The 25,403-nt window shown below is 37.9% G+C and overlaps 1 protein-coding gene across 2 annotated transcripts in view; it reads right to left on the bottom strand.

The window, feature by feature from the left end:
* Xpo7 (exportin 7) overlaps window positions 1-25,403 on the bottom strand; it is an 84,054-nt gene that overhangs the window by 35,895 nt on the left and 22,756 nt on the right. For both annotated transcript variants that reach the window (XM_032918242.1, XM_032918241.1), the window contains exons 2-4: window positions 4,695-4,841; window positions 1,692-1,785; window positions 674-840 (exon numbers count right to left, since the gene is read on the bottom strand). In XM_032918242.1, the coding sequence (XP_032774133.1) occupies window positions 674-840; window positions 1,692-1,785; window positions 4,695-4,841 (408 nt within the window). The remainder of the gene's footprint in view (window positions 1-673; window positions 841-1,691; window positions 1,786-4,694; window positions 4,842-25,403) is intronic.

The raw sequence follows: 25,403 nt of genomic DNA, 5'->3' as shown, positions 1-25,403 counted from the left end.
TTCACAATCGTTTGTAACTCCACTCCCAAGGAATACCAAGCAGGCACCAGGTTCGTAGATGTACATGTAGGTAAAACACTCACGTACATTGGACAGGAAGTTCACAGAAGAATAAAGCAACAAAGAACACATAAAAATTTAATCAGCCTTATTCATAATCCAAATGATGCTATTAAATATTTTTATCTAAAAACAAAACTGCTTAGCTTCTAGAGCTGAGGTTCAGGAAAAACTTAAAAACTGAAGTTTTGAAGATAATTTGTAAGTATCTTTGAAAGCCAGAATACTTTTTTACCCTTCCAACAGATTATCTTCAAGGATTAGTTCACCTGATAGATACCAAAGTGTGCTTGATAATTACCGAATATTTGATAGCTCCCACCTGAAGCAAACCAAATGTTCATTTACAGACACCAGTTAATTAATTTACTGCATTTTAATTTGGTACAGTATGTAGTAATCTTCTGAACAGACAGGATTTATTTATGCTAATATGCAAAAATGATCATATGGGTTAAAGAAAAGATGGTGAAGAGTATTTCAGATAATGACATTTTATGTAATTTTAAAAAGTAGATAAACTTTTCAGTCTATTTCTGTTGCTTTCCCCATTTTTATCCTGGCACACAAGTGTGCACGCACAGACACACACTGACATCTATGGACAATATACCTGTAAGAACCTCGTGACGTCTGTGATTGCATTTCTGAAGACATAGTCGTCCTTCTGGCAGTCAAACCAGCCCAGCTTTGTGATCCTGGCATATAGCTGGATGAGTGCTTGTGTCACAAAAGTCGCCAATTTCGGCCGAGTGGCAAGGTAGTTGAGCACATAGTTCCCTGTGAAATCAAACAGCACAGGATGAGGAGGCTTGACATGGGGGGGCCAATGTTCAAGATACATTAAATAGCCAGAAATGTCAAATTAAGATTAACTCTATTATTTCTTTATGCTACTGAAAAAAAGGGAGCTTCAGATTTAAGATGGTGATGATTTTCATGATTCTGGGGACTGAATCCAGGGTTCTGTGCCTGACTTAGCACCACTGGGCCAAGTTTCAGCCTCCAAATTAAGGCTACTGCAATGCTCAGCTGACCTCAATTTTGGGCAAGGGTTATCAAGGTCACCAAGAATGATTTAGTGTTGTTAAGGACCTTTTAAAAAGTGTTATCAAAGTCTGAGAGTGCTGACATTTATAGACAAGATGGAGATATTTAAAATCATGATTTTCTTTTCAGAAAAAGTTATTATATAGGCTTTTGAATCTAGAATTTTATATCATAATGACAAATCTAAAGCCTTAACTGTACTTCCACATGATAAATAATGCTGTTTATGCAAAAACCAAAGAAGCCCTAAATGTTTTCTCCCCTGAGGTATCAGTGACAATAAAAAAAATGACAGGCTGGGTGTGGTTGTGCATGCTCAGCAGGTGTGAGGTGAGACAAGAGGAATGTGAGCTTGAGGCTAGCCTGAGCCACACAGGGAGGCCCCATCTGAAAAATGAATAAAACAAAAAAGTGATTTAAGAAATGTGTTAGCAACCAAAAGGATGCCTTAGGAATCATCTGAACTAATTGTACTGGACCCAAAACCTTAGAGGAAAAAAAACAAAAAACAAAAAACAAAAAACAACCAACCCTGAATCTTAGATATCTTTAATTATACTACACTCTTCTTCTATACTTACGGATATCTATCCGCTGTTCCAATGGTAGGGGGTTGTTTGTTCGTGACACAAGCTTGGTAAGGCATGTAGCTGCTAGCAACTGGGAGTAGGACGACTGTGGAAAAGAAAAGAGTGAAGGCACTGAACACTGTGTTGGGTAAACCCGCTATATGGTTTCTGTTTATTTCATAAAGTTTTATCCTGTGACATTTCTACAGTATAGCATAAGAATAAAAAGGGAATGGAAACATTAGACAGAATAGCCTATTGTGCTGCATAGCTCATCTTCACGTTGTATCTGTCCATCAGCACAGCTCTGGGAAGTGTGTATTATGGTTTTACAGTAACTTCAGATCAACTGTTTCTAAGAAAAATGATGTCCTAACAATGGAATATTATCTTATTCTCAAGTGGAGCTTTTAATACATTTTGGACTTACAGGTCACTAAAACATTCCAACTGGTCATAACATACCAGGAGGGATCATATGTGGTGATCTTACATGTTACATCATGCAACAGGAACAGATTCAGAACTAAAACAAATTAACTACAGGTCCTGGATAATTGTCCATGAAACTAAGTCTTAAGACATCCATCCGTTCATGCTAGTATTTTTTATAAAACCCCACCAGGCAAAAAAGACTTTTAAGACCCCAAAAAAAAAAAAAAAAAAAAAATGTTTGTGGTGCAGCCCTGTAAGCACTCAGTAGTAGAGGCAGGAGGGCAGCTGTGAGTTCAAGGCTAGCTAATGCTACATACATCAAGACTATCTTGAAAACAAAACAAAATGACTAATACAACAGAAAAAAAGGTTCAAAAGTGGCTTGGATATGATTTATACTCATACATGTGCACGGTTTACTGTAAAAATATAAGCTGCAAAGTCTTTATTCATGACTTTAAGACTTGCCAAGCCACTGAGAAGTCTGCAGAGATTACGTATGAGGAACCCACCACAACTGTTTTACAATACTGCACTGATTCTGCTTTCCTCGACCTTAATTGTCACTGAGGAACTAGAGCTAACAGTTGAGAGTACACGTGGGCTCTGGGAGCAAGGTGTGAAAGGAAAGAGCTGGTTGCACATCTCCCAAGACACATGTTCTGTATTAGTTCACAGACGGTCATTAAAGAAAATGCACAAATGCTATGTGCAGACCTCAGTCAGACCAGTGTTCTGGCATGACTTTGTAATCTTGAGATACTCTTAAAAAAGAACTAGATCCCTGAACTTCAAAAGAATGATTTTAACATCTATAATTATTATATAAACATTTGGATAATGCTAAACAGTAAGTCAATTAGAATTCTATTCTTGGGTTGGGGATTTAGCTCAGTGGTAGAGTGCTTGCCTAGGAAGCGGAAGGCCCTGGGTTCGGTCCCCAGCTCCGGAAAAAAAAAAAAAAAGAATTCTATTCTTAACAAATTAGCCCTTTTACATTTTTTATATTCCTTTGACCCAAATGATGTTCTTTAGAAAATAAATTATTATTACTTTGGTGGTGTTTAGAGATAGGGTCTAACTTCATAACCAAGGCTGGCCTTAAACTCATGGAGATTGCTGTGATTACAGGCATCAGCTACTCACTACCCCTGGCTTCTGAATTAAAACTGCACTATCACATCTATTTCCAACTCTACCAGGCTCACAGTAATTAGAGCTAATATTTGTACCTTTTCTTAGTTTCTTTCTTTTTATCTGTGAAAAAGATAATAATGGTAGGCATGTCTAGAAAGTTGTTTGGGGGCTGAAGAGATGGCTCAGTGGTTAAGAGCACTGACTGCTCTTCCAGAGGTCCCGAGTTCAGTTCTCAGCCACCACACAATGGCTCACAGCCATCTAAAATGGAATCTGATGCCCTTTCTGGTGTGTGTAAAGACAGCTACAGTGTACTCATGTAAATAAAATAAACACATTTTAAAAGAAAGAAAGATGGGCATTAAGAAAAACAAGACCAGGGCTGGAGAGATGGCTCAGTGGTTAAGAGCACCGACTGCTCTTCCAGAGGTCCTGAGTTCAAATCCCAGCAACCACATGGTAGCTCACAACCATCTGTAATGGAATCCGATGCCCTCTTCTGGTGTGTCTGAAGACAGCGACAGTGTACTCCTATACAAAGTAAATAAATAAAATCTTTAAAAAAAAAAAAAAAAAAAAAAAAAAAAAAAAAAAAAAAAAAAAACAAGACCAATGTCGCATGCCTTTAATCCCAGTACTTGGCAGAAGCAGGTGAGTCTCTCAGTTCAAGGCTAGCCTAGTCTACAAAGTGAGTGTCAGGATGGCCAGGGTTATATAGAGAAACCCTATCTTGGGGGGAAAAATAAAAAAAGAGGACTAAATTTAAGTGTATGTTATTTCATTGTCTAAAGGAGGTGTTGATCTCCAGTGAAGCTGAAGTTACAAATGTCTGCAAGCTACCAGACATGGGTGCTGGGAACCAAGCTCTGGGCTTTTTACAAGTATAGTTTGTGCTCTTAACCACTGATCTATCTCCTCAGCCTCAGTCACACTAAATCTTTGCATAGGAGGCATCAGGAGTTCAAGGTCATCCTGAGATACATAGTAAATTTGAGACAACCCTGAACTATGTGAAACTCTGTCTTGAAAAACTAACAAAACACTTTAATTTTCTTTAATTTTCACTGTCATGGTCATGTTTCCTTACATTTGTTAAGTAAGCAGTAAGCAGATCTGAGGAGATAAAAATGATAGGAGACAATCAAGTTTATAAAACAAGGACTTATATATACCCCCTTATACCCTATAAAGGACAGGAGGTGACACTGAAGCATAAAAATAGAGAATGCATCCCAGGTAACTGGTGCAGAACAGAAATACATGTGTAGAGAGCTTACTGATGAGGTCATCATTAACCTGGCTGGTATGATACTGTTCAAGAGTAAAGTGGATACAGATACCTGAAGATTCAGAGCAATGACTATTGCAGTCTGTCCCTAAAGTTAGAAGCAGAGCATTTTCCTTAATTCTGCTACCCTTTAGGACTTGTCAACTCTTACGTACACTTCCTCTCTCAAGGAGCAGCTGGCACTTGCTCAGGCAATCAGGGCTGTTGGTGAATTCAACCAAGGCTTTCTCTGCCTGCAGTCGAGTGGTTGTATCTGTTGTTTCATACAACTGTTTGCACAGATTCTCTAGTTGGGCCAGGCTCTGGAAAAGATCAGTAAGAAAACTGTCAGTCTAGGCAACTACCTATGTAATGTACTTTAACTTGAAATTCCTGGACAAAGACAACCATGTGCAGTGAAGCAAGAACTGACACTTACCAGAGGCTGAGTAGCCTTTCCTTAATAACCATATGCATTTTTTTATTTGAAGCAGAAAACAAAATGATAGAATACTTAAAATATCTATTCAGTTTTGAGTCATTGTCTTGGGAAATAAACACAAATGGTATACTTTCTCTTGCAAATAACTACTTCCTAAATTCTTCCAAAAAAAAAAAAAATTCCAACAAAAATTCAAAACTTATTTTGTTGCTAATTATAAAAGCACCACTAGGGAAAATGCTGCTAAAACACACATAAATAAATGCACATAAAACACAACTTAAAATGTAACACAGATCTTTACTCGGTCTTAAATATTTTCCTTTTGGGTAACAGTTGCTAGCTTGCAGCCACCAATATGGATAAAGACATTACCTCTGTAAAGCTTCTAGAGAAAATTGGAGAATATAGTACACACCTTTCTCCCTGAGTCCCGCATGTCTCAAGTGCAGCACACTCTTCTGATGTGTTTAAATTCTTGCTTCAGTTCCACATTTAAAGTGAGGTCAAAATAAATTCAACCCTAGCATCTGCTTACTTGGAGATAAGACAAGGGAAACGCCCCCAAACAAACCCGTCTCTCCAAATCTTGAACCTGTTCCAGAAAGGCAGGAAGAGTATGGGTGTGTGCTTTGGTTACAACCCCAAAGGGATGCAAACAAATCTACTTCCAGTCAACATGTGTTCAAGGCAAAAGCATAATGAACTAGTTAAATCTACACTTAATCTGCACATGTTAGTCTTTAAGGAATGGTTTGGACTTTAAGAACTTTCAATAGTAGTAAGCAAGGCTTGGGTTCAGTAGTTTTGGGGATCTTGTTATTAGAAGTGACCATTCTGACAGGATAGTAACAATGGAACAAGCTGTGGAAATCGCTTGGTATATATTACAGGTCTAAAGCTTTTTATGAAGTGACTTTCAGTCATGACTTCTAGAAGGCAGGCAAGCACTTAGGGCAGAATTCCTATTTTATTCAATATGATTAATAAGTTCCCACCATTAAACAAAAGGCAACAAAGACAGGTACCAGGTGTCACTCTGGAAAAACCCTCAAAACATAAAAAACACCATCTTTTACTCTCAAAAAAGAATAAGCAAGACTGTCTTGGGACTGCAGTGAGACTCACTTGTTTTTCCTGACCTCCAGCTTTCTCAACAGCCTCAGCTTCTGAGCAGAGAAATCTGTGGCGGTGAAACCAGATTTCAAGTCTGAAGTTCTGTGAGAACTACCTCATTCACCCACTCCACATGGCTTACAAACATGGATATAGAGTAGAAATCTAACTGTATATATCTCACAAAAAACTTATCGGAACTCCCTAAGTAGACCATGCTGGCCTTGAATTTACAGAGACCCATCTGCCTCTGCTTGCCAGTGCTGGATTAAAGGGGCGTGCCTCCGGACTTGTTAAATCCCTACATTTTTGAGTGAAGAATTAATTCTCCTTCACAAGGTTTTGTTTCAACATCAGACTTCAATTTCCTCATGTAAAATGACTGACTCCCTTACAACGAAAGGAACAAATTACCTAAAACAGGCAACAGAGACAACATCAAGAAGACACATAGCTGAACAGGAAAGCTTGGCTTTAAATTTGATATTAGGTAATCGCATTAACTGCCTAAGCTTCAAGTATGTACACTGAGGTTTTCAACACCCTGAACAGACACCCTTTAAATAAACCTGTTGCTGCTTACAGTATAATGATGCTCCTTAAGGTCTGATCAATCAGTTCTAGTAGCTTCCCCACAATAACTCTTCATGTTTATTTCAACAAAGCAATTCGTTCTAGCATCCCTATTACCAAAACCTATATACATACAGGTCATGGTAGGGCTTTAGTTGCTGTTTTGATTGCTAGTTTCGCAGACAAAACATACTGATGAGTAAGACTGGTAATGTGTTCTCAGCTCAGGAAACAGGATTGTTTCAGAACAACAAAATAAACCTGACCTTACACAGCCTGACCTTATGTCACACACACACACACACACACACACACACACACACACACACACACACACACACACAGAGCGAGCGAGAGCGAGAGAGAGAGAGAGAGAGAGAGAGAGAGAGAGAGAGAGAGAGAGAGAGCGCTAAAGTGTACTTTCTGTTCCTAAGACTGTCATGCCTATAGTTCACAAAGCAACTTCTACCTGGCACCACTAAAACAAAAGCACATTTACAAACTGGAAGGTGATCTTCAAACTAGCAAAGTATTGCTTTATTACAAGAAACTCAGACCACTAACCACTAAGGTTAGAACCAGACTGATTTTGCCAGTAGCCACAATGATGCTAAAACAAAAACAAAACAAGCTCTCCCCATTCTTGTATACATAAATGTAAACTAACGTAAATTACCTTTAATATTTATTTCATTGTGACATGGTTCTGCCATGTGGCTTATCTCAAACTTGCTACTTTTAAATCTATGGAAGCTAGTATGACAGGCATGTGTCACAATGTCTGGCTTACCATGTATTATTTACCAGCAATATTATAACATACTCAACTTGGAAATATAAAATAGAGCTCAATTATTCACATTCCAACATAAGAACTATTGTTGAGACCACAGACTTCACAATATGATGATTTAGCTGAAGAATTGGTTCTAAATAAGGAAAATAATTTTGTTTGTACATTGGATACCACATTACCTCATAAAGCAGGAATTAGTTTGGAATCTACCTTAGTTTGTATACTATTGGTTTCCAAATTGCCTTATATTCAAATTAGCCCCACTGCTTAAAATATTTCCTTGGGAGATTTCTACACAGATTAGGATACTTGCTTTTTTGGAAGGGCCCAAGACTTCCCATTAATTAAATACAAGCAGTAAAATGGAAGTAAGCATAGCCTAGAGATCAGATGGAGTGTGTCCTCCATTTGCTATCTGATTCTGTGAAGTGACAGAAGCCACCATGATATTACAAAATGAAGGTGTAGGACACAAGTCCCAATGGGAAAACCAACCAACCAACCAACCAACCAACTACCCAACCAAAACCAGAGAGGACTCACTAACTTAGTGGATGAACTTTCATAGTTAGGATGTTTCAAGTACAAAAAAGAACTGTTAAAAAAAATTAGGCCCAACCCATTTAGATCCTCCTTACCAACATTCTGCATACAGAAAAACATTAGTTTTAGGTTAGGTATATTAGAAGAGATGACACTGAACTTTTGCCAGAAAATGGGTTACGGTGAAGACCAAGAACATAAAAGGGCAATTTGATATACAAGGGTATACTTAGAAAAAGAATAAAGTAAAGAGGGGATGTTGGGGTTAGGGATTTAGCTCAGTGGTAGAGTGCTTGCCTAGCAAGTGCAAGGCCCTGGATTTGGTCGCCAGCTCCGAGAAAAAAAGAAAAAAAGAAAAAAAAAAAAAAGAGGGGATGTTATTGTTAATAATGAGTATCCAACCATCACAGATAATAACTAAAGAACTCTTAAAAACTGGGTGGCAATTATTACTGATAGATTAAAAGAACACATGATGGGCCACCAGGATGGCAGGTAAAGGTGTTTGCCATGCAAGATATTGCTGACATACATTATAATAAAGCTCTCACTCTAGGATGGCTAAGCATTCATTACTATTAAACTCACAGGAAAAGCCCAGATTCCAGGAGAAGAGAAAGGATTCCACAAAGATGTCCTCTGACATCAACACACCCACTATGGCATTTGTGCTTGTGTGCACAGGTGCACACACACAGAAAATATGGATGAATATGAAGTTAGTTACCACTGAGAAGTAAGATTTTGGGAGATTTGAAATTTCTAAATCTTGAGAAATTTTAAAGGTTCATCTTTTAAAGTGTGTGTGTGTGTGTGTGTGTGTGTGTGTGTGTGTGTGTGTGTGTGTGTGTGTGTGAGAGAGAGAGAGAGGGGGGAGAACTTGCTATGGCTAGAGTGTGAAGAAACAACAATTTGCAGGCCTCTTTTTCCACAATATGGGATCCAGTTATTAAACTCAGGTTGTCAGGTCAGGCTTGGTAATAAGACCTCTACCTGCTGAGCCATCATGGGGGACTTTGTTTTTTGTTTTGTAAAAAAAAAGAGAGAAAACAGAAACTTCTATGGAACTCAATATGCAGACCAGGCTGGCCTCAAACTTGTCTCCGTCACTGGTGCTGTCTGGTGCTGAAATTATAGGAGTGAACCACTAAACTTTGTTTATAACTTGAATTAAAAAAAAGATTTGCCTTATAACTTGAAGTTTTATTTAATTTGGCTAGCTTGAAACTTACAGCAATCCTCCTGCATCTGCTTCCAAAGTCATGGGATTACAAGCATATACCATCACACCTGGTGGCAATAATTTATCAATAGCAATCAGAATTTATAAAGAAAGAAAAGACAAAGAGTCTATTCCAGAAGCTAATGAAAAATTGTATTTGTAATTAGTTTCTATTTTGTCCTTATATTGGTGGTTTTGTTTTGTGTGGGCCTGGCTGGCTTAGAACTCAGGCTGTCTTGGCCTCTCAACTATTGAGATTAAAGACATGTATCACCAAGCCTGGCAAATATTGGTAGTTTAATAATTTGTTTATTTTATTATTGATATTTTGTTTGCATATATGTCTTTGTGATTGTATCAGGTCCCTTGGAACTGGAGTTATAGACAGGTGTGAGCTGCCATGTGGGTGCTGGGAATTGAACCTGGGTTCTCTGGAAGAGCAGTCAGTGCTCTTAACCACTGAGTCATCCCTCTAGCCCAATATTGGTGGTTTAAATGATTTAGAAAAAAGAAAAACAAAAATCCATTTAAAGTCTTCTATTTATAAGGTTTATTTACATATTTACTAGTCAGTCTCTCCTAAATTATTTAGAGAGGCTTATTATGCTGGATTCAGTAGGGGAAAAAAAAAAAATCACCCAGCTCTCTGAATATTTATATGTGCAAATAAATTCTTTAAAAATCTCTGGCATCTCCAGGATTTAGTTCAAATCAAAAAGATATTCTTTAGAATGGCTAAAATGGAAGAGCCAAGACCACTGTTGGGCTGTAGTTCAAATAGATTGACACTGCTAGTCAATTCTGAGCTGACTCAAACGTCAGAACCTGGTAGTTGTCTATTAAAGCTAAACTTACATGGAAGTGGTTCCAAATGGAACACCAAATTCCCATTAATAGCAGTATGGACAAATATTTTGCTTCCTACTCTGAGTGCAGGATACCCAGGAATGTCTACTTTATATCTACTAAGCTGTTTATAATTTGTGCAGCTTTTTGAAGTACAGATAAATGACACAACTCTTCCCAATTCTCCAGGTCTTAATCTGTCCATTTTTCTCTGATGTTAACTAGAGAGATGTTCATCAAAACCCTGCAGCTTGGGGTTGGGGATTTAGCTCAGTGGTAGAGTGCTTGCCTAGCAAGCACAAGGCCCTGGGTTTGGTCCCTGGCTCCAAAAAAAGAACCCCCCCCCAAAACAAAACAAAACAAAAACAAAACAAAACAAAAAAAACCCTGCAGCTACACTGGAGACTATTTACATCAACTCATGCCCTGGACCTAGGTCTGCTATCCACTTAGCAAATAACTAAGTCAAGGTTTCTGGATGTGTTTTGGGGACATCCTACTTTTAAGAGTATTGAGTAGTTAACATTTTTTGGCTGCAGGTGCTATGTAACATCTACTGACTTAAAGCAAGATAAAATGCACACTTCAGCAACTGATACTGCTCCGCAGAGGGCTGTGTGTATTAGATAAGGATAGCGTGTCACCGGGTGAGTCTGCAAAATACCATACTAACTCAAAATATGAATGAATCTTACATAATAAACATACATGATCTTTGAATTGTGGGTAATTTATAGCCAAAACATGTTAACAAATTATTTTATGAAATAAACAGACTAATTGAACATTTAATGCTCTTCTTGATTATAAATTTAACCCACAGCATTCACTTACTCTGTCACTAGAAGCTGGCTTAGGTTCCCTGTCATAGTGACAAACAGTACAGAGACCTACAAGTCGCAGCATTGCAAATGTATTTGCAAATAGAGGTCTCACACAAACAGCCTGAAATGACAGAGATATTTCTCGTTTTGGCCTCAAGGTGTAGCTTTAAAGTTTGACAAAACCGTTGAATGAAATTTGGTTTTCCGGCTTTCTACAAAATGTTAGACGGTTGGAAAACACTGGTTCTTTATTTTGTAGTGTCATTAGACAGATGTTGCCAAGAAGGAAATTCTTCTAGGGGACAGACTCCTATATGTTTCTGGAAAAGACCTGTGTCCTACTACAAACCCTCCCTTTAGGGGTTCACTCCAGGACTGATATAATGATCCTGATCGGTTCTGAATGTACAACAGACTTCGGCTAAGTTCTGCCATTAACACTGTCAACATCTGTCAACATAATCCTTTGAACATAGAGGGCTACATAAAACTTAGGTAGAGAAAGAAGAGTAATTCTAAATGAAAAGCAGCTTAGATACTAATCTTGTAAATGTGTGACTCTGGGTAAGCTAATTACAGGATCTCATTTCCTGTAGAAATGAGATTTTATTATATGAATGTCTGGTTTTTTTTTGGGGGGGGGCAGACATGGTCTCACTGTACAGTTCTGGCTATCCTGAAACTTACCATGTAGATCAGGCTGTCTTGGAACTTAGAGAAGTAGCTGCCTCTGCCTCCCTGTGCTGGGGTTGAAGGCATAAGTCACTATGTCTGGCTTATCCTTCTACTTTTCATTAGACAAGAAATATTGAACTGCTCATGAAGACAACAATTAGGGCACTTGTTTTGTTTTCTTTAAGAGTGAATATTTTAAGCAGGGGAGTTGGATGAAAGGAAAGAGAATGCATTTGAAATCATCTTAATTTCTCCTTCTTCTAAACGGGAAGTCACGCCTACTTCTTAAGGTTGTAAAAATCAATGGTAATATATATAAATTGCTACTGGTTATCACTAGAGGAGCCTTTACATTTGCTTGACATAAACGCACACAAAATCTGCAATGGTTCTACTAAAGGGATTATAAATATCTTTTTCCTGTGGAGCTAGAGGAATTAAGAGCAAAGGTTCTTACTCTTCATGAATTCTGTTCTTCTGAACTCATTTACTTGCTAAAACATATTTACAGCCCACAAATCTACATTCACTCACAGTTCTCTAAGTCACTGGACATACAGTTACTGGACATAAATTTTTCCCTAAGGAAAGCCTCTCACAATGTAAAAAAGCATACTGTCTTTTTTGTGTTTTTATAGTTTTGTGCTTCTTCTTGATGATTTCACTGTTGAAAATGGCCCTGAAACATAGTGCTCAAGTGGTGGTTTCTAGCTAGTGCTCCTGTGTTTATGAAGGCTGTGATGTGCTTTATAAAGATTGTATGTGTCCAAATAAAGTTCTGCTCAGGCATGAATTATGTAGTGCGCTTGACCAAGGGTTCAATGTGAATGTGTCAATAATAAGTACTAAATAACAGAAGTCAGCCTGACTGGTTGATTAAAATGTGTCCAAGGGTGGGTAGGAACCTAACCCTTTAGTTTTCCTAGGAGAAATGTTATAGAAGCTGCCAATTCAGTTTTCCTAGTCATTTTATTCAGCACAATTACAGGAGATAATAAGGTTATAATATAGTTATGTTTCTGATATATTTGATCAAATAGGAATTTACTATTCTATTTGTTTAACTTTTATATATGAATGTCTATAATGTAGTTCAAATTCTTGGACAATTATTTTAAATGTTTGCTTTAAATGCTACTACACACACACACACACCACACACACCATTAATTGTTTTTTCTAGAAAAGAAGATTCCATAAGCAGAAAGAAGTAGAAAAGAAAAGAGAAAACTGAATGAAAGAGGGAATAGGGGGCAAAACAAAACAAAACAATAAAAGAATCTGATGGCTCTTGCTATCACAAAAACACTAGTGACAACAGAAGAAGTCCCCAAAACAATGCCTTCAGAAAACTGAAGAGAGATGATCTTCAACCTGGAAGGCTCTACTCAGGCAAAGTGAAGGCTGAACAAAGGGACATACATTGTCACACTAATTTCTTGCCATGCTTCTCCTTTCTAGGACCTGCTTAAGAGAGTGCTTTACTCAAACAGGAAAAATCCCCAAGATATGAGAAATCCAAGGTAGGTCAAGAATATCAAAGAGGATGGTTTAGTGTCCCAAGAAGACAACTGTGAGCTGGCCGCAGAGAACAGTCATATTATATAAAAGCAAAATAGTTTAAGGGGAAGTCATGTTTAGTCATCGAGCACTTCCAATTCCTGACCTCTGTAACTGCAGACAAGAGTATGTGAAGAGGGGTGAATTCTCACTTTAAGCCTTCACATAAATGTCGGGATTTCCAACCTTCTGACATTGCAATATACACACTAGAAGTTAGACATGACTACTTAATCCATGTTAAAGTTGAATTCATAGAAAGAAAGCTGTCAGGCTGGTAAATTAACGACTTTAATTACAAAATAAAAATTCTACTGAGGTGCACAATATTTTAAACTAATATTTAAACGCGAAATGAAGTTCCAGATCTTCAACAGGTTGTCCTGTGCCATGGATTTCACCCCTACCACAGGAAAATAAAATGTTAGCTTTAAAATTGGCACTGTGTAATAGAATTACATTTAAAAGCCACAGGAAGATCTATATAAGGGCTGGAGGGATGACTCAGTGGTTAGGAGCACTTGCTGCTCTTCCAGAGGACACAAGTTTGGTTTCCAGCATCCATATCTGGCAACTCATAACGGTTTGAACTTCAGCTCCAAAGTTTTCTTCTGGCACTCAGGTGTATAATGCCCAACCATAAACACACACATACATATGATTTAAAACTCTTTTAGAGGCTTTGGTATACAGAATTTTGTGGCTTGTGATTTTTTTTTTCTTAGTTTTTAATTTTATTTTTTGAGATGGGTTTTCTCTATGTAGCCCTGGCCATCCTTGAACTCAGGTTTGCCTACCTCTGCCTCTTGAGTGGTGGGAATAAATTGTGCCATCACTGCCCTGCATTAAATGTATACCACTTCCTACTTACCCAACTTAAAAAGTTCTTTTTCTCTCTCTTAAAAAACAAAAAACAGTTGGGGATTTAGCTCAGTGGTAGAGCGCTTGCCTAGCAAGCGCAAGGCCCTGGGTTCGGTCCCCAGCTCCAAAAAAAAAGAAAAGGAAAAAAAACAAAAAACAAAAAAACCCAACAAACACCCCAACCAACCAACCAAAAACCACAAAACCCCAAGAAACACCCACCAAAACCCGAAAATCAAAATGAAAGCAAAAGATCAATACTCCCCCCACAAAATAAGCACAAAGCAAAATGAGACCAAAACTCTAAATAAATAACTTCAAGTTCATTTGTGTTGGTCAACTATTCCTGGGCATGAAGCCTGCCCTGAGTTAGGGTTTAATAGACCCAGTGAGACTCCGATGGAAAAAGAGTGATTTTTCTATTATTAGTGGGCATCAACTGCAGACAGGTTCTTGGTTAAGGTTTGGAGCCCATGTCTACTACTCACCCTTCTCAGTTCTGGTACCCATTTGGTTTGATTCTCCACAGGCCTGTGTGTGTGGTTTTTTATTTATAAATGGTGTTCTAATAAGGAAAAAAAAACCAACCCACTAGTTTTTGTCACCTTCACTTCCTTCTTCATAAAAACCACCAAGTTGTCTCTCAAATGTTTTTTATAAAACTTGATTCTGTCATGTTAATAGCATTAAAAAAACCAAAATAGTGTACACTGCTATGAAAATAGCAAGGTAAAAAAAGAAATATGTACAGCAAGCAGGTCACTCCAATAAAGCAAGCGGACACCTAATTATTTGGGAGCCCAAACCTGCAGTTTAAAACAACCACAGGTAAATAGATTTTCCCTGCTATTTTAGCATTTGTTATGATTTCTCCCCATATCTCATGTACTTGGTCCTCAACTGGAAACACCGGTTTGGGAGGTTATGGAACATTGGAGACATGGCCTCAGTGTTAGGCTGAAGTCTTACTTCTTGGTCAGCTGTCAAGAGATGTGAGCCAGATACCCAAAGTTCTCCACAGTAGCCCAGAGATCATGCTACTGCCACAGCTTCCCTATCATGGTGGCTGCATTCCTTACACTGTGAGACAAACAAGTGCTTCTTCCTTTAAGTTGCTTTTTCCAAGTATTCTATAAAAGCAACAAGAACACAACTAACAAACCATTCCCCTAAAAACTGTGTTTCTGGGCTGGAGCGATGGCTCAGCGGTTAAGAGCACTGACTACTCTTCCAGAGGTCCTGAGTTCAATTCCCAGCAACCACATGGTGGCTCACAACCATCTATAATGGGATTCGATGCCTCTTCTGGTGTGGATATAAATAAAATAAACTTAAGTCTTTAAAAAAAGGGGGGTAACTTGTTAAAAAAAACAAACAAACTGTGTTTCTATAAGCAAGACTATACAAGAAGAACAATCCTTCCAACAATTCAACATTCCTGGTAATGGTGTCACCCCACATCTCTAACAAGTTAAACTGGTGTGATACTATCTTGATATTATCAAGTTTTAAAGAAACTTAACAGTGATCTTTATTATGTAGCAAGAATGGTTAAACAGTTGACTTTTAAAATTCAGAAAGTAATAATCTATTGGTTAGGCATTTAAGGAGTCAAAGTGTGAATGTTACATAAACTTTTATGTTGGTAAACTTAGTTTTCAAGAGCTATTTATTTTATTTTGAATTATTAGATAACTTACACTGTTGTGGACTGCTGCTGGGTAGTACACATTTGTGATTTTATATCTATGTTTTTAATATTATTTTTACATCACATTAAACTTAAAGAGTATTTTATACAAACCCTATTCAAACAGTAAAATATCAAAATTAAAATAGTAAAAGCTGGGGTTGGGGATTTAGCTCAGCCGTGAGGCCGCTTGCCTAGCAAGTGCAAGGCCCTGTTTGGTCCCCAGCTGGGGGGGAGAAATAGTAAAAGCTAAGTCATATCCAACAGAACAAAGGAAAGAAGTGATCACATTTACCTATTCATGACTTTAAACTAGCTATGTTGCCAGGGATGACCCCCAGTGATTAGACTGCTTATATGGATCCTCCCTTCTCTCTACACTTCTAGTCCTTACAGTTTCTATGATTAACATAAAATGCACTAACAAAGGAAATCTAACTTACTTAAAAGAATGAAAAGACTAGCAACAGAATGGAAGAAAAATCTTTGCAAAAACCTGAAACCAGGCAGGTACTAAAAACAAAAAACAAAACAAAAAACCCAAAACAAAGACTGCTTAAAAATTCCTTTAAAATTCCCAAAAAAACCCAATTAAACACACACACACACACACACACACACACACACACACACACACACACACACACACACACACACACACGGGGTTGGGGATTTAGCTCAGTGGTAGAGTGCTTGCCTAGGAAGCGCAAGGCCCTGGGTTGGTCCCCAGCTCGAAAAAAAAAGAACAAAACACACACACACACACACACACACACACACACACACACACACACACACACACACACACACACACACACTCACACTGCACAGTAGCTCATATTGATAACTTTTATCACACTTGGGAGGGAGGCTGGGGCAGGCAGGCACTGCTCTGAGTCTGAGGTCAGCTCAGGCTAAAGAACTCAACCCTATTTTAATAAACAAACCAGAAAACAAAACAAAACAACCCAAACCAAACCAACCCTTAACTCCCAAATCTCTCGAAGATCAGGACACTTCACCAAATACACCACAGAGTAAAAAAAAACAGTGCTTGCCAGTTTGGAGTTGGATGGGTGAACAAGGAGAGCACGGGGTGGGGATGGTGGTGGTGGTGGTGGTGTTTGGAGCAGTAAAATGACAGTAACAACAAATACATATTATTATAGCCGTGCTAAAACTCGAATACCCACAACACATTTCGCAGAGAGTGGAAATGGGAAATAAAGGGAAACTATGGGGCATAGGACAGGAGATGAGGGGTTATGTAGAAACTGTGCCTTTTACTCAAAATTCTAGTAAACTAAAAAAAAAAAAAATTCAAGCACAGAAAAACAAATTTAACAATAAAATTAAATTAAAAACAGGGCTGGTAAGATGACTTAGTGGGTAAAGGAACTAGGCAAGACCTGAATTCAGTTTGAGGGATTCACATGGTGGAGGGAAAGAACTAACTCCTAAAAGTTGTCCTCTGACCTCTACATTCCCCCAATAAATAACCGCAGTAATAAAAAAAGAAAACCCAACGGGGTGGGGGTGTACACATCTTTAATCTCAGCACCCAGGAGGTATTACACACAGAGGCAGATTGATTCTGAGTTTGAGACCAGGGTTTGAGACAGATCAAGTTCTAGGACAGCCAGGGTTACCCAGAGAAACCCTGTCTCAAACAAACAAACAAACAAACAAACAAACAAACAAACAAACAAATCCAAACAACCCCCAACCCCTCTCAAAACAAACAAAAAAAACCAAACACCTTCATGATAGGCAATAAAAATATTCAATAAAAAACTCCCACAAACTCAAAGTCAATTTATTGCCAAGATCTGCTTGCAAAAGGTGTGAAAGAACATTACAGATTCTTTATTTTTAGCTATATATTTGAAATTTGTTACAGGAAATGACAAAAGGTAATTTACCTTCACTTTAGTTCCTAGACTGGGATCATGTTTTTCCAAACTAAATTCTTATAAAGAAAAAAGATAGGGAGAATATATCTGACATGTTAGGCGGTTTCAATGAGTGTGGGACTGGATGATTTTTACTTAACTCTGCTAAAACTGGGTTGGGTTGTCACCAATCCTCCATCTAGGGATCCCCACTGTCTTGACAACATTGGCATCAACATAACCACATGACTCAGTCAGACACAAGCCACTTATGTACAGAATTATCGTCAGCATTAAGTAAGTTTTAGTACTATATTCTTTAAGAAGGATTTCTCAAACTACTGACTAAGAATATAATGTTCTGAAAACATCAGTAACTAACACACCAATTCATCACATATCTAAGGTTGCTGTTTTTTCAAGTGAGAGCAAGTACTGAGGGCTGAACTGATATTTAGGCTAAATGGGCAGCATGGTAGGCTAATGAAAAGAACACTGAGGAGGGCCTACAGTGGTTTATGTGTGGTTCTGCTATACTGCTCCATAATATCCGAAATAGACTTATTCTTCAAAGCCCTCTTTCTATCACATGCAAAATAAGATCCATTTAATGATAGATATGAGTGCCTACTATGTGCCAAACACCATTCTAAATGCTTGGTAATATTAGTGAGCAAAACATAGCAAAACATAAGATTGTTGGCCTCATGGTTTCGGCATCAGCGGGGGAAGACAAATGCACTAAACATATGAAGCACATTACAGGGAATGTGAGAGGTGATAAGCACTATGAAAAACAGAAAGCACCACAGGTGGACAGGTTTGTGAGCTAGTCTTGAATAGTTAAGACAGCTCTCAGAGAGAGGTAAAGAAAAAAAATGAGCTCAAACTTTTAGTGGGCAAGTGGGATTAGTTAAATAGGCAGGGACATCTGTTTGTGTCTCCAAAAAAGGTCCTTCAGTGAATATGACAGTACACTAAGTCTTCCTAAAAGGAAGATCAGTTTGTTAGATGCCAACTACGTGCAAGGCATTATATGTCTTGTTTTCTGTATAAATTTAAGATTTTTAGTACTTATTTAAAATATAATAAAAGGTACATATGACTTTTTATACCAGTTAGCTTAAGGATTTATCCTGAGGCAGACAGTAGACATTCTATGTACACTATCACTTGAAACTAGACAATGTAGCAGCTGAAATGACAATAGCCATGTTCGTAGAACACAGACATGAGCTTCCTAAACATCTCAGCAGAACTCCACTAACAAATCTTACACGGTTGACAGGGAGACAATCTGCTCTTCCTCAGATGAGCAGAAGTTAGCTCCTTGGCTTCCGAGCATGAAGTACTCTTTCCACAAATGGTGCTATGCGAGTTAAATCCTCAGGCAACTGTTTCTTTGGAAATGTTCTTAAAGGTCTAGAAATAAGTAAGATTAAAGGAATTTCATCTGAGGAAATGAGGTAATTTTAGGTTCATTCAGTCCAACTGGATATGAGAATATTTTAGGGTATGGCTGTAGCAAAACAAAGCAAAACCAAACCTAAAAACCAAACTACCTAGTACACATACAATTTTTAAATACATTGCTGTTCCCTAGATAAAGTATGTCTACTGACATTTTTGGTTTGTTTTAAATCTCTCATGAATGTGGTTGTGCACTCTTAAAACCCAAACATTCCCAAAACATCAAGGCAGAATGATTGCAATTTTGAAAGATCAGCCTTGGTTACATAATGAAACTCTGTCTCAAAAACAAAAAACTAAACCCCTCATGAAATAGTTCTGAATATTCAGATCATACTGATTTCAAGTACTCAGCAATACATATTTTTACAACATAACCATGTTAACTTATTCTTTGTTTAATGAGTTTATACCTTTGATTTGTAATTTTTAATTATTCTTCTCTCCTACATTACATCTCAACCAGTTTCTTTCCCTCTACGCCTCTTAGTTCTTTGTCCCATCTACCCTCTCCCAAATCCACTCCTCCTGTTTTCCTTTAAAAAATAAAACAGACCTCCAAAAGATATCAACCAAACACAACACAAGCTACAGTAAAACTAGGCATAAACCCTTACATCAAGGCTAGACGAGGAAACCCACTAGGAGGGAAAGGATCCTAACTGATGGCAAAAGGGTCAGAAACACCCCCAACTCCCACTGTTGGAGTCCCACAAGAACATCAAGCTATACAATCATAATGTACATATATGCAGAGGACCTAGCTCAGACCCATACACGGTCTGTTCGTCATCGCAGTATGAAAACTCATAACTACTTGGTTATGATATTCAGTAATTTTGAATGTATAAGTGGTGCGTGTGCGTGCGTGCGTGCGTGTGTGTGTGTGTGTGTGTGTATGTGTGTGTATATGTATGTATGTGCCTGTGTACATGCAGTCAATAACTGAATTTGGTTATTTTGTTTTGCGAGACATCGTAGGTCTGCTTGGAACTTGAAATGTAGCCCAGGCTTTGAACTCACAGCAATTCTGTCATAGCCTCCCAAATGCTTGGATTACTGGCAAGAGTCACCAGGTGCAAATATAGACTTCTTTATTACAGAGACATTTAGATGTCTGTGGTACTTGGGGAGAAAATGAGAACTCTCACTAGTTTTACCCTCAAAATAGGAGGGAACAACATAAGGACTATTATGCCTGCTTAATAATATAACTCATCCCTTCCTTAGTATTATCAAAATTTGTTTTACTATCTTAAAATTCTTTTCTTCAAACATTTATACTATAGCAAACACACAGTTGTAAAAGAAATGTGTTCAGTTATAGCAATCCAAAGAGTAAAGGGGCTTATATTTCTCAGACAATGTGAAAGAGTATTTTGGAACATACTGTCAATCACTCTACAATTCTAAATACAATTCTAAATATTTTATTTAACTGATAACATTCTAAAGGAACAGCCAAACAATATCAAGTTCTTAATTTCTGATGAGCCAAGGAAAGCCATGTTGTATGCCAGATACTTAAAAACATGTTGTTTTCAAATTTTTCTTCAAAATACAAATGAGAAGACTGCCAAATATATATAAAAAAAAATCCTCCGGTTTAAAGTTCTCAAAAATATAGGTCACGGACCCCTAGAGCATCCTGAGACTCCCAAGATGTTTCAAGCTACTGTACACAATGGCACTAAAATTCTTTCTTTCTTTTGGTTGTACTGACACTTGCACAAATGGTGCAGTAAAGGCACTAAAGTAACGATAAATCCAATGGTACTTTAGTGCAAACCATGACAGTGACTTCAAAGCATATGGACAGTCTTGGAATTCTTGGCTGCCACCCATTCCTTTAAAGCAAAATAAAAATGTAGCCAGTTTTACTTGAGATTGTGCTTGATGGAGAAAAGTTACTTTTACTAAATCTCAATCATAAGGACCAGAGAGATGGCTCAGCAGGTACAGACACTTACTGCCTGATGACCTGAGTTTGATACCTGGGACACACATGGTATCACATGGACCACTCTCACATCCTCAATTAGTAGTGCAATTAAAACACTGATATAAAATATTTTCATGGAACAATATGAGAATAATAAAATATTTCTGCAGACTATGGGTTTTCACTTACCAGAGGAATCAATGTTCAAAAAAGGTTTTAGATTACACAATGCAACTTACTTTCACAAAACTACCATTTGCAGAATACCCAAAACAACCTGAAAAGGCTATTAAAATACTCTTCCCTTTCTACTACAATATTTTGTGAGACTGGATTCTGTTCAGACACTGTATTCAATACAATGAATGTATCATCATAGGTTAAATAGGGGAATAAACATGAGAATTCAGCTGTATTCTATGAAGCCAGATTTGGAAGAAATTTACAACTGAAACAGCAGGGGGCTGAGGTAGGTGAGAGTTTAAGGCCAGTCTGGGTTATTATATACAAACTAGCTTCAAAACCAACGCCCCCACACTCCATATACACTTGAACTTAGTCTATCTCTGAAGTGCTCAGATTATACAGGTGTGAGCCATCAATCCCAGCTTTGTTTTTTTATTCATTAGTTGGCTGATTTGCTGCAGGGTGTGAAGGTCAGAGTCAGTTCTCATCTTCCTCCGCCCATGTTCAGGGGATTAAAACTCTGATCCATCAAATTTGGCAAGAAGTACCTTTACCTGATGAGCCACCTCTCTAGCCAGGGTATACCTCAATTCTTTAATTTTTAAATTATATGTATATATGTGTGGTATGTCCACAAGGGTGCAAGTGTCCCGAGTCCACGAAGAGTGTGCTTAATCCCTGATGGTCAAACCCTCTGTAAGGGCAGTACATGTGCCCCCACCTTCATTTTTGGATAAGAAAAAGTGAGAAAGACGTGGGAGGGGCTCCAAGCAGAGAATACTCAACAATACAATCCGAACTCACTGAGCCATCACACCAGCTCCACTTCAGTTCTTTTCCTTGTCAGCTTTGTGGACAATATATTGAATTCCTACCTTGCTCAAAGTTGACCAATTATTTTACTATGCTTTTAAAGTACCAATAAGAACTCATGGACCTTGACCCACACATTTAGATAACAAACTTAGATCAAATGTATTTCCTAATTACGTTCTTTAAATCAGCTACTATAAATTCAATCTCCTAGTCTCATTCCCAGCTCCAACGGCAGATCACCAGCTATGACCACTGTGCGGTTTGAATAAAAATGGCCCCCTTAGGCTCACAGATTTGAATGCTTAGTCATCGGGACTTGAGAAGAATTAAGAGTTTTGTGGCCTTGTTGGAGAAAATGTGTGTGTCACTAGGAGTGGGCTTTCAAAAGCCCATGCCAGGCTCAGTTCTACCTCTCTGTGACAGTGGATCAGAATGTAGCTCTCAGTTACTGCTCCAGAGCCTACATGCCTGCCAACATGCTTCCTGCCATGATGATAAAGGACTAAACCTCTGAAAAACTGTAAGTAAGCTCCAAAAAAAAAAAGGGCTTTTTCTTATAACAGTTGCCTTGGTCATGGTATACTTTCACATTGTTTTTCAGGGTATCTTCACACCAATAGAAATTGACTATGACAGTCACTCCCTCTTCACAATCTCCAGTGACTCACACAGATTTTCTCCTCCTAATTTCCCTCCCCTCACTCATTGCTTTATCCCAGACCTCAACTCCAGCAGGCACTCCCTTGGAGCCCACAGGCCACTCTGGCAGAGAAGCAGGTTGGCCAATTGCAGATCTTCATCTCTTCCTCTATTCCCCTTGTCGTACTCCCAGCCCTGTAGCAGATATTCTGTTATGGTCTCTGTTTAGTCTCTGCCCCCATTTCCAGGGGACTAAGCAGAAGCTGGTGGAATCCCCAGCTCTCCTTGCTCCTGTGGACCCCTCAGCCCCAGCTAGTCTATCCCATTCCTATCTGTTAGTTCCCAGTATCCCAGAAACATATTTATACCAGGAGCCTTCAGCAACTACGACTATCAGGATCCCAGAAGAATTTCCTACCAGGCAACGAAGAACCAGAGAGGAAACAAAAACTAAGGAACAGAATTTCCACCTGACAAAGACAAGACCACACATCAGCACCTAGAATTACAACCTTCCCAATTCCAGATGCAAGCATAAGAACACGACCAACAGCAGCCAGAACAGCATGTCTCCAGTAGAGACAGCAAGCCTACCACAGCGGGCCTGAGTAGTCCAACACAGCTGAAGCACAAGAAAAAGACCCTAAACAGCCTTTATGAATAGGAAGAAGTTCTTAAACAGAAAATGAATTTATCCTTTAAAGAAAACAACAAAACAAACAAACAAACAAAAACAGTAGAACGAATGAAAACAGTTCAACACCTGAAAGTGGAAACCTACTCAGTAAGGAAAACTCTGAGGAAAATCTGGAAATGAAAAATTTAGAAACTTGAACAAGAACCACAGAGACAAGCCTGATGGAAGAGAGAATCTGAGGCACTGAAGACAGGACAGAAAAAAAATGGATACTTTGGTCAAAGAAAATGTTAAATCTAAAATTTCTGGCACAAAAAAAAATCCAGGAAATCTGGGACACCATAAAGACCAAATTTAAGAATAACTGCAAGACACACACACACACACACACACACACACACACACACACACACGAAAGAAAAACCCAATTTTTCTCTGCACCTCATACAACTTTCCTTCAAAATTGACACTCAGACACATAGCAAGTCTCCAAAATAGAAATAATATCCTGCAGCCTATCTTACCTCAGAATGCTTACAAACTGATGGAAACTGAACAACCCACTACTGAATGAAACATGGGTCAAGAGAGAAATTAAGGAAGAAATTAAAAGCTTTCTAGAAGTGAATGAAAAGGAATTAACACACTCAAACTTATAGGACACAGTGAAGGTGGTTCTAAGAGGCAAGTAAGTTCATAGCACTGAGTATCTACATTAAAAAAAAGTGGGATAGCATACTAGTAACAGCACTAGTGAAAGTGCTAGAACAAAAATTAAAAACTACAGCTGAAAAAGGAGCAGAAGGTAAGAAGTAATCAAAATCAGGGCTGAAAAAAATAGAAATAATAAAAACAATAGAAAGAATCAATGAAAAGAGTTGATTTTTGAGAAAAATCAGTAAGACTGACAAACCCTTACTCAAATTTACTAAAAGACTGATTAATTCAAATTAATAAAATCAAAAATGAAAAGAGGGACACAAAAACACTTAGGGAATCCAGACATACTTTAAAACCCAGTAATCAAGCCTACTGGAAAACCCAAAACCATTTCTCAAAGTTAAGTCAAGATTAAATAAGTAATTTAAACAGAACTAATACCTCTAGTGAAATAAACATCTCCCAACCAAGGCTGGAGAATGGCTCAGTGGTTATGAAAAAAAAAAAAAAAAAAAAAAAAAAAAAAAACCTAGGGCCAGGGCTGGGTTAGAGATGGCTCAGAGGTTAAGAGCACTGACTGTTTTTCCAAAGGTTCCAAGTTCAATTCCCAGCAACCACATGGTGGTTCACAACCATCTATAATGGGATCTGATGCCCTCTTCTGGTCTGTCTGAGAACTGCTACAGTGTACTCACATAAAATAAATAAATCTTTAAAACAAAACAAAAACCTAGGACCAGATGGTTTTAGAAAAGAATTCTAAGAAGAGATTACACCAATACTCCTCAAATTATCCTACAAAATAGAAACAAGAAACACTCCCCAATTTATTTTACAAGACCACATTTACTGTAGTACCCAACAAATAAAAAGAATTACAGGGGCTGAAGAGATGGTTCAGTGGTTAAGAGCACTGAGTTCAATTCCCAGCAACCACATGGTAGCTAAAAACCATCTGTAATGAGAACTGATGCCCTCTTCTGGTGTGTCTGAAGAAGTGACAGTGTACTCGCATATATAAAAAAATAATTCTTAAAAAAAAAAAGAATTACAGATCAATTTCCTTTATGAAGATAGATGTAAAAATTCTCAATAAAAGACTTGCAAACTGAATCTAAGAACACATCAAAAGGATCATCCATCATGATCAAGAGATGCAGGGATGGTTCAATATAAGAAAAAAAAATCAATAAATGTAATCCACTATATAAACAAATTAAAAGGAAAAAACCTACATGATCATTTCAGTAGACGCAGAAAAGGCCTTTGACAAAATCCACCACCTCTTCATGATAAAAATCCTAGAGAAATTAGAGATACAAGCGACATATCTCAAAATAATGAAGGCATAAAGCCCAGATCCAATGTCAACTTAAATGGAGAGACGATCAAAGCAATTCCACTAAAATAAGGAACAAGACAAGGTTGTCCACTGTAGGTGTAGATTTTTAAAAATATTTTAATAAGGTTTTTTTTTAATGTTTTAATGTCTTTT

Source organism: Rattus rattus, chromosome 12 (assembly GCF_011064425.1).
Source record: "Rattus rattus isolate New Zealand chromosome 12, Rrattus_CSIRO_v1, whole genome shotgun sequence".
Taxonomy (NCBI): Eukaryota; Metazoa; Chordata; class Mammalia; order Rodentia; family Muridae; genus Rattus; species Rattus rattus.
The sequence above is the reverse complement of the archived record's forward strand: the minus strand, read 5'-3'. Positions and strand labels throughout refer to the sequence as shown.